This window comes from Etheostoma cragini, chromosome 19, assembly GCF_013103735.1.
Source record: "Etheostoma cragini isolate CJK2018 chromosome 19, CSU_Ecrag_1.0, whole genome shotgun sequence".
Lineage (NCBI taxonomy): Eukaryota > Metazoa > Chordata > Actinopteri > Perciformes > Percidae > Etheostoma > Etheostoma cragini.
Window position 1 is genome coordinate 15,333,573 of NC_048425.1, and position 10,562 is coordinate 15,344,134.

A 10,562-nucleotide genomic window follows, 5' to 3' on the forward strand; every position below is an offset into this window, starting at 1 on the left:
CGAACTGGCCACGCAGTTCTCCATGGGCCTTGACGGGGGCCGAGCTCGCGCCCCCCAAGCAGACAGCGCAGCTATTTTGAAAGTGACCCCTCATTCAGGCAGCGACTGTGCAGCTGTCAGGAACCATGACTGAAGATGACGGATTCTGTTGTCGTGGAGGGATATGCCAGACTCAGAGATGGAAAAAAGGTGTTTGGCTTGACTAAATTTGCTGACGGATATGGCTGAAGTAATTCAACGCACTTTCATCTGTGCTTAAAAAAAAAGTTCGTATCTAACGTTACTTTTGCTTTCTTCCACAGTGGAAAACTAGGTGGCTCGTTCTTCGCAAGCCGTCGCCTGTAGCAGGTAAAAAAAAACACAATTTATTACCGTTCAATTTTACACATTTCATATTAATTTCTCACTGCGAGTTATTTAGAAAATGTGTGTAAACAATGTAATGCGCATTTTAGCTGCGCCAGATTAAAACTAAGCTAACGTTAGCTTGTTGAACATATCAGGTGCTTTCCTGCGTGGACCCTTCCTGTGTTGATGAGGCCGTTTGGGTTCGTATATTCGGAACTTGAGCCTTGCACATGCGCTTAAATAAGGGTCAAAAAGATTTAGAGCTTGTAAAACGAAGTACTACAATTAAAGTGCAAATGTTTGCAATGATTTCAGCTTTAAAGGCGGGGTTAAAATTCGTTCAGGTCATTTTAAAGGTGCGTTCACGTGTAGTCATTTGTTGATTTGTAGGCTACTTCATTGAGTCTGTAACGGTACTAATGCTTTTGTGTAACCCGTTCTCTTACATCCATTGTGTACCCTCACTGCTCAACTCGATTATCAAATGTATACATATCCACAAGCTTTAATTTTTCATGCTGCAAAGGCTGATATTCAACCACAGTTTGCTGAACTTCTGATTCAAACTCAAACTCTTATTGACTCTTACTTGAGCCCATCCTCAAAGTTAATGTGCTAAAGACTGATGGTCTGAGCCCTAATGTATTTTTAGATACACCAAACCTTTAACCTTGTTATTCAGCCACATTTACTGAGGAGGCTTCAGCTTGCCTGAAGTTGAGTTTGAAGTTGTCTAAACCTACCTTACCTCTGGCCTTTTTGTAGTTTGTGAATAAAAAAACTAGGATTCAAAGTAATAAGGTGGCTGTATTGCATTACACTGAAATGTTTTTTTGGAAATCTGGTGCTGGACAGCTTAACATGCTCCACAGGTTAGACTGAGGTTGAGTGCTGATCCTCTTCATCTTTGATGTCAGTGTTATCCCAGCTGCCTGCGCTCATGCCTCAGTTATGTGTGTAAAGAAGTGTGTGTGTGTGTGAAGGAGTGAGATGCACAAACACACAGTCTTGTTGTGTCAGTTGACACTAATTGTTTGAATGTGTCAAAAGACTACAAGACACTCCAACCGCTACTGTGTGTCAGAATACATCTTTTTAGTACTTGACAATGCAATTAATTATGGATTTGACTGTGTTTCCAGTTATTTCAGGGAACTGTTACGTAATACAAAAATTTAATGTAAAGTGCAGTTTAAAAGTATTTTGCTTGGACCCAATATGATACTTTTCTATTTTCATTGTGTCTCATAACAACTCTGACTCTTCCAGACTGCCTCGTGCTGCTGGTTTTTAAAGACAAGTCTGAAAAAGCGCAGGGCAACAAGGAGAGGGCCAGTATTATCTTGGAGGAGATCTGCGGTCTGGAATTGGGACAGTGGTATGAAGGTGTGGCTTTTACTTTGTCCCTCCTCTGCCTAAACCAGGCTGCTCTACTGGGCTTCGACAGCAAGGAGGCCCTGCAGGCGTGGGACGCCCGCCTACGCTACAGCCTCGGAGAAGGTAAGGAGATCACTCTGTGCTTTGTCCTTCTGGTGTGTGACTTCTCAAAACCTTTCAAGAAATGTAAATCACTCTATATTTTACAGAATAATACCACATTTTATCTCACTATACTGTAATCAAAGCAATTCTCAACAAGTGAATTAGGTCTTATTTATGAAAGCCTTAGAGGTGATCAGCTGAAGCATTTTCGAAATAAGCCACAGTTTTTCTGGACTGATAATTAATTTAATCAAGGTATCAGCAGGGTACAGATTCATAAAGTAGGCTAATTCCTTTCATAATGACAGAAAAATACATCTGCATACGATAATTATAAATTCATGTTTATGTTGTTTTTTTACTTTTCGAGATGCAGTTTTTGGGACGTTTTAATTGAGTATGAGGATGATTTTCTAAATGACTGTTGGCCTTTAAGGCTATCTACATTTACACAAGTTATGCATTAGACATAAAAGGTTATACACCATCCCCTAAAAATTATACTACCCTGTCATCACCCTGTCACCTGCTTTTGCTTCATCCTTCCTACCTAAAACAAATCAGTTTGCACGATGAGTGCTAATGTTAACGATCTTTTATTATTTCACATCATGCAAACTTAATTGTCAGTTCATTTTAAAAGTTCGTAAAAGTTGGTTGCAATTTTTTTTGTTTGTTACTAAGACTGATGGAATGATGGTTAATATCTCCATACACATGCATTTATGACATCCTAGAATTTAAAAGTTAAAAATAATTTAAAAGTTGAGACTCAAGGTGTATACAGTCCATTGTGTGGATCAATTGCATAAGTTATATAAGTGATAAACAGATAAGATCTAATAATAGCGTTGGACTGTTCAGCTGGTGGTTGGGGTCCAGCTGAATTTTAAAGCAGTCAGTAATGACTGTTGGACCTGACTGTCTGCTAGAGGACATTGTGCTAGAAGACAAATTGCATCACAGTTAGCAGTGTTGTTGTACACAAAAAGCACAGTTCAGTATGTACCTCAGTTTTGGGGAATGTTTTTGGGAAGAAGAAAAAAAATGCAGAAAACGTTTTTGAGTACAAACATTCGACAGTGGCTCAAACATTCACAAACATAAACATTCAACAGTTGAGGAACCCTAATATCAGCATTTTTATCAGCATATTATCTATAAGAAAAATGAATAACGCAAAAAAACGTCATTTTTTATTATAAGACCGACCTGTTGATAATTCCTGACCGGCAGGTTATGCTCGTTGTATACAGAACAGGCACAACGGACTAACTAAAAGATACACATCGAGGCCCTTTGTAGCGGGGCTCAGGTACTTTGAACATATGCTCTAGTTATTGTACTGTACTGTAATGTATTCTCTACGACTGAGTATGGTTGCATATAGCATTAGTTATTAGTTTTGCATGGTCCAAATCTACAGTGGGACCAAACCAATACGTCATACCAAATTGAATGTCCTGTACTGACGAATACACGTTCTGTTAAAGCCATAATCGCAGTTATTGTTTGTTCAGCGCAGTCAAAGTGGCTCTGTGCAGGTGGGAAACTCCACAAGCAAATGAAATTCCACAAACTCAGGGGCAGAAACACAAGTGCAGTGTTCAGACTTTGTTCTAATTTTACATCAAGCTTTCTTCATTGGTTTTTATTATCAACAGAACACAGACTCAGTTACCCAGATGTTTATTAGAGGCTTGGATTGATAGCTTTGGGCTTTAGATCTGAGCCCGCTGGGTTCAGAGCTCAGCTCGCTGATCTCATTCTCTGTGTACAGCTGTTTTTCCTTTTCTTTTATTGTTGAATGAAATAAAATCCGTGCTGAAGTAATTATTTTGTAATGACAGTGTGTTTTCTATCCCCTGTGAAGCGTATCTGCAACTAATTTCAAGCTGGACTCTCCTTTCCTTATGTTGCATGGCCGCTGGATTCACATTTGCATGATTTCAACTGTATTTTACGTTCCTGCACACCTCTTTACAGTCAAAATCAATACGGTACAAAGAACCTTGATACCTTTTTAGACCGACTTAACTGGTCCAGATGGAAAGTATTGGAGAGGCATTTTCAGAAAAAAGCCAGTCTCTCTACAGAAGAGAATGTATTGAAAAGATGAGATGGTTAAATGATGCTTGATGTCTCTGTTGTTGGCCTTTCTTCATTGTTCTGTGGGGTTTTCTGTTTTCTTAGTTCACAGATTCAGTGTTGGAGTCTTACCAGGGACCAAGTTGGAGAGTGGACCTGCAACTCTTCATTTGTGCAACAACCTACTGGCTCTTGCCAGGGACATCCCTCCCGTTATTATCGGCCACTGGAACCTTCCAGACCTGCGCAGATATGGGCCTGTACCCAACGGGTTTGTGTTCGAGGGAGGAACAAGATGTGGTTACTGTAAGTTTACTGCTCTTCATGTTGTTGCGTTTATGCTCCATTTTGATAGGTTTAGTTTTGGTAAATTGGCCATTTAGCTATAATGTGACTCCACAAACTGGTACGTTGTGTTTGGCAGACATGAAGCTGCACTCTGGTGTTTGGGAATTATGAGGGCAACTGAAGGAACAGTTGTATGTTTAATACAGTACAAGAAATAACATTTATTGATTGACACACATTTCAGGATTAGAAAACAGAAAATCAACAGAAAAATTGAAACAGAAAAAATGGATAAAAGCATGGCTAAAATAACAAAATAAGAGAAAAAGAGCAGCTATTTCTATCTTCATCATTTAATGACAATCTCTCTTTAGAAAAATTGGGTCGCATCATTAGAGGCTAATAGCTCATTAAATAAGTATCGGAGCTGTGTTTGTACCACGCCTTTCTCAAACAGACCAAATCATCACAGGCTGTGATTTGAGATGATTCATTTGTAGCTTCCATTCAACAGTTTCTGTATGTTCCTTCAACTCTGAGTTAAATACATGCTTTGCAGCAAGTATGAATTGGGAAAATGCTTTTGTGTAATTTTTTTTCGGGGGCTGCGTTTTATGGTTTCACTTAGTTCCAAACAAGGTAAATCTTAGTAGCATATAATTAAGTTTAAGACTAGTGTTTAGTATTTTTTATCACCTCAGCCTAATGGGTTGGGATACAGTACCCCTGTTGTCAATTGACATTCATACTACTCCTATTTGGAGTGGCAAAATCTGGGCGTTTAAACCATTTATCCATTACTTAAAGAAATCCATTTGGACTTCTCTGCTTGCTTGTTCACTAGTTTCCATGCACTCTTAAATTCTCCAGCGGGCGCGTTGTGCTGTGTTCCGGCTGCACCGCTGTTTTGTTCCGTCCTCCGGGGCGCGCCATACCACACCGGGAGCGTCTTGCTGCCCAGCTCACAGATTTGTATTGTCCACAAATACTTTACAGAAGAATCATGTGTTATTAACTAGTATGTACCTTCTACTCCAAGCTTTACTGCAATTAAACCCCCTGCCTTCTCTTTTGAAAAATCTGAAAATCTGTGATATGTTTTTCAACCTCCAAAAGGAATCTCTCGTTGAACGTGTTTTTTTGAAAGGAGACATAAACGATATTGGGGCTGTGTTTTGTTGAATTGACTGGATAGTCTTGCTGTTTCACACCTATCGTTTACAAACATAGACAACTCTAGTGTGTTTTATTGTCATTTCAACTATATACACGATCCGTTTCACCGCGGCTCAAGTGGTGTTACACATTTGAAATATATAAAAACGACATACAAAAAAGGCTACATTTGGTGCACACACATTATAGGATCCATGAAGTTCAGCTAACGCAATGGAGTGATGTAAACACAGAGTATAAATAACGCCGTGAATTTGGGTGGAATGTAGAATGGTCGGCATTTAACAGTCACAAACTCCACCAGCGGTTAGCAGTAGTTGGATAAAAGCCCCTCCCCAGTGATTTTGGAGAGGGAAATTAGGGAGAAATACACTGGTGGACTCCTATGTCACCATTGTATTCATAATATGCCATACTATCAATCCAGGTTAAAGTCAATAATATTAATACCGCAGGCATGTTGCTCCCTCTAAAGTTGTGGATAGATGCGGACATCTCTTTTCTTAAGGCTAACTATATTAGCTTTAGCCAGGCTGGTAGCAGCTTTCTGGCAACTCTGCGGTGAAAAATGGCCATGAGACATTGTGATAACGTTGCATTATTCAGGTGATTTACTTCATCCTTAAAACTCATGTGCTTCATATTGTCTTCGGCAGCTGCTGCTCACGGTACTTTTTTTCCTTACTTCCAAACAAACCTGTTGAGTCGGATTAATGTTTTTTCACATAAACACGTTGCACACTTCTTAAAGGGGAAGAGTTGATCAGTAACAATGACGTAAAAGGAGAACGGTAAAAGTTAATTTTTCAATCAAGCAGAAAAAGTTAAGTTATGAAGCGTTAACATCACACATCATAGACAATGGAACAAAATACAGCGCAGCCCTAATTCAAAGCCTTATATTTATAATCCTATTTGGTATTTATTGGTAACTTTGATTTACCTAGATGAGTAATGGCGATCATATGATGTAAACAGCAGTAACATTTTTCACTTGTTCTCATGTATGTGTTTTGTCCTCCCCGACTCGGTGGATTGTGCATCCAAAAAACAGCTGCTAGATGAGAAACCTGCTGGAGGGAATTATTCCGTCTGTGCAGTATCACCCCTGCTGTGCCCAAAATTCCACATTAAGCGTCACTCTGTAGAAGTTGTTTTTGAGAAACAGTAGCTAGGCGCTAAGCTCAGTCATAACAGCCCGAGCTGTGTCTGTCCCTGTGATCGGCAAACCACAGTTTACATCTTGGAACAAACATGAAACCATTAAAGCAGAGACGGGTGCATGTCATCATCACCTGAAGGGGACAGACAGAGGCAGACATGAGGGGAACGCCAGAGACATCAGAGCGTTACGGCCACATAACCCCACTGGAAAAACGACACTCGCAGTATGTGGTGTGTGTGATTTATTTAGCTTCATTAAATCTTCAGCAGTGCATCTTGCATGATACGTAGACCGTCAGACGGCATGTACATATTCTCAGAAAAGGGAAATGTGAAGGTGCATCTACATGTTTGTTGAAGGGCGTGCATTCCTGTGACAGGTAATGTCCAGCACTCTTCAGCAGAAGAAGAAGTGGTGTAACGGTGATTAACCTCTCGCTTCTGTTTAAAGCTGCCTTCGTCTAACCTTTTGTCCACGTGCTGCTTGATAGTTTTTTCCTCAGTTATTTTAGTTTTACAGTAGGAAATGCTACCAAATTAGTAAGAGTGATCGAGAGAAGTGTTTCCTTTGAGTATTTCTTTCGTGCTGTGTATATATTAAAGCCTTATCACACTTGATATTGCGGTTAAAATGATTAGTCAGATGGAGAATAATAGAAGGAAAGTGAATAAGCAAAAATTATTCACTAGATGGATATTCGCAAGAGTCAAGTTGTATGACAAAATAAGGAGAAAGTCTAATAATTTTTATAGTTTACTATTAATGAAGAATTTCATGTATTTTAGAAGTTTAAGCAGGCATTGGTCCCAAAGATGTGAGTTTTTCCTCACTTGAGAATAGAAAGAAGTTGTGTAGTTTTCTCCAAAACAAACTTCCCCTTTAAAGTTTCCCTGCTTGGGTGACTTTGCTGTTGTGAAAATAGAAAGGCCAGCCTTCGCTCTTGTAAAGATTCAAGCTAATTTACACTTCCCACTTACTGAACACGACCAAAGTACTGTTACTTTGTAATGCCGCTGTGTGTTATCACTTTGTAGAGGAGAGACCAGAAGGGTCCACTTGAGTTGTTTTTGTTCCTCCACAGAATCTTTGCTGTAAACCTAATGAGCCCTGCCACCTGTCCTTTGTTTTGCTTTGTGTTTTTTTTTGTACTCAAGCTTTTGGCAGTACACCTGATGCTATCAAAAGCGAGACACAAGTAGAAGTGGTTCCTTCTTTAAAAAAATAGAAAAGATTTGAAGAGATTAAATTCAGACTTAGTCTAACCAAATGAGTTTCTGTGCCAGAGTAGATAAATAAAAGATGACAATAAAAGATGAAATAATTCAACTTATTTGCATCTCTGTAAACAGGCAATAGATCTTCAGTTTTGACGGGTGCAGCCTTTACTGCTGACCTCTGAACTAGCAGACTGCGACTGGAGTGTCGGGAATGTGATTGAGGACTGTCCTGACCTGGGTGGTCTCAGGGACAGGGTGACACAACCCCCCTTTAATGGTGACACCTTGTAATGGACAGCCAATTGTGTTGTCAGAGGGAGGTCAAGAGACCTCTGGGGAGCATGACCTTTAACCTTTTCATTTTTATAGCACTTTTTGATGACATTCTCAATGGATGTGGGACTGGTAGCAGTAAAAAGGACATATGAAATCTATAAAATATCCACAACCGTTGCTCAGTATCAAATCTCAATAATTTGCTGGAACAAAAACTGAATGCTAGGTCCAATCTTGCCACTGCAAATCTATCATTCTTATTCATTACCTCCTGTATAGTATAAATTGTTAAATTAGAGTTTATTATTTCTATTTGGCCTTGTAGCAGATATTTCAGTCCTGAAAAATCTAGCATGGCACTAATCAACTCTACTTTTTACAGGGGCCGGGGTTTTTTTGCTTGCATGTGCTGAGAGCGAGCAGATCAGCTTTCTATTCGACTGCATCGTCAGAGGCATCTCCCCCACCAGAGGCCCTTTTGGACTGCGGCCAGTTTTGCCAGGTCAGTACCAGAGGTGTTAAAAGCTGCTTAGCTGGAAAGGACTGGAAAACCAACTGTGCTCTGCAGAGACAGTTTAGTTGTAAGGACTATTATTTAAAGAGACAATGCGGATCTCTATGGGATGTATTATTTCAATAATGAATAGCCTCGCTGTTACCAAGGAGTAAGAATAAACACTTAAGTCAACACTTACCATTTAAATTGTAGCAAACTGTGCATGGCTCCCCTCCCGTGCCTCCAGGGATTATTCTAGCTGTTACGTGTGCTGCCTTCCTGGCATCCAACCATTTTTGGCAGAATGAGTCAGAGGATTTGTCCGTGGATGGATGTGCCTTGATGTGACTAAATTCTGACTGTCAGCTGTGTTTTATGTAATTGGATAATCCTCCAATAATTTCAGTCTTCTTAGGGTCGCCTTCAACATCAGTAAGAGGATAACTTATGTACTAACTGTACTAACTATGATTATGATAATTGGCAGCAAATTCAATTGTATTCTATGTATAACTGAATGTAGTGCTACTGGTAGGCAAGCTGGAGGATGGATAAAGTTCCAAATAGATCTTAGGTTTTTTTGTACTTCTATTACAGCACGTTCATCTGACTTTAATCTGTCCAAGATGCCAAGCACGCTGGTTAAATGATGACATGGACGTCATGATCTCCATTTGGGAATATTTGAATACTAAAGTATACATTTATTTTAAATTATCAATACTTAGTGTGCATCTGTGAAGTTTTGTTTGTATAATGAGCCCTGACCTCTAGCATGTCCACCCTCATCTCCTCTGCTCTCTGGTTCTTCTGCCACCTGACAGTATCTCATGCTTAGTTTCTTTGCTAAAGAAAAAAACTTTTTCTAGCTCCAGCTTCAATTGTAAGGAGTTGCTGTCTTTTCTTTGTGATATGGAGGGGTTTGGACTGACAGTTTGAAAACAATATTGAAAATGTCATCTCACTGTTACAGTGACCAAAATTATCAAATGTTTCGGTATTATTGTGGTTTTAAAATTGCGTTCAGTGCCTTTAGCAGCAACTTCCGTAAACGTTCTGCAGACAGGATAACTATCTTCAATGTAATTGTCCTTCCCCATGCTTATAATAACAAAAATGTGCCCGAGCTTCAGACTTAGTCCTCTTAGAAGGCTTATAAATGTCCTGAGCGCTGTCATCTCCTGCTTCTGCCGTGATTTCAACTTCAAGAAACGCACGTTGGAGGCAACTTCAGGAGCCTCGGATGAAACTGGGAAGGATTAAACACATGGCACAAATAATGGTATTTTAAATGAAAACGATAAAATTATTGTCAACATTGTTATCGTGGTTACACCGGTAATCGTTGCATCCATACATCCTACAGAAAGTGCTTGGGTGGTCTCAAACTCTAATTTTCAAGTGTTTTTCAGCTCTCCAGCTATCATATTCTCTCCAAAAGATTTTAATTGTAGAAATTGTCTCAGATACAAAAATCATAGATCCCTATACCTTATCTATCAGATGGCTCTTAGTTCTGTTATTTTAACAAGCTTTAGCATGCTAGATCAAAAATGTCTAAAGCTGTTAAAGTTCATTTGCTCTCCTGCTGTCAGATTAACACCTTTGATTTTCCACACTAGTGGTTTGATTTAGAAAAGAATCTCACCCAGTGTGTAACTTAACAGGAAATGTGGACTGGGCAGCTGTGGGGTCTCGTGGATATTCCTGTTCTCACACAACTCGCTGCTCAATCACAGGTTGAGCTCATACTCCTATTATTGTGGTGCGTAGTAGAATAAATAGCAGAGAGGATGTCTGAGGGAGAGCAATGGGTCAAAGTCACAGTTCACACAAGCGGAGCAGCCAAAGCCTCCTAATCACTCCGGGCATGTATGTAACCTCATCCACAGGATTCCACTGCTGCCTCCCCCCTTCATTTCATACTCAATCACCCACAGCTCCACTTCCCCCTCCCTCTTATTTTATACTCTTATTTCTCTCTGCAGCCATAATTGTGTCTGTTCTTCTCAGTTGTGGTCTGTGC

The 10,562-nt window shown here is 39.8% G+C and overlaps 1 protein-coding gene across 1 annotated transcript in view; it reads left to right on the forward strand.

Moving 5' to 3' along the window:
* LOC117935248 (protein Dok-7-like) overlaps positions 1–10,562 on the forward strand; it is a 37,184-nt gene continuing 26,622 nt past the window's right edge. The window contains exons 1-5 of the mRNA XM_034857382.1: positions 1–189; positions 303–348; positions 1,618–1,848; positions 4,024–4,224; positions 8,423–8,542. Coding sequence (XP_034713273.1) covers positions 136–189; positions 303–348; positions 1,618–1,848; positions 4,024–4,224; positions 8,423–8,542 — 652 coding nt within the window. The 5' untranslated portion in view covers positions 1–135. The remainder of the gene's footprint in view (positions 190–302; positions 349–1,617; positions 1,849–4,023; positions 4,225–8,422; positions 8,543–10,562) is intronic.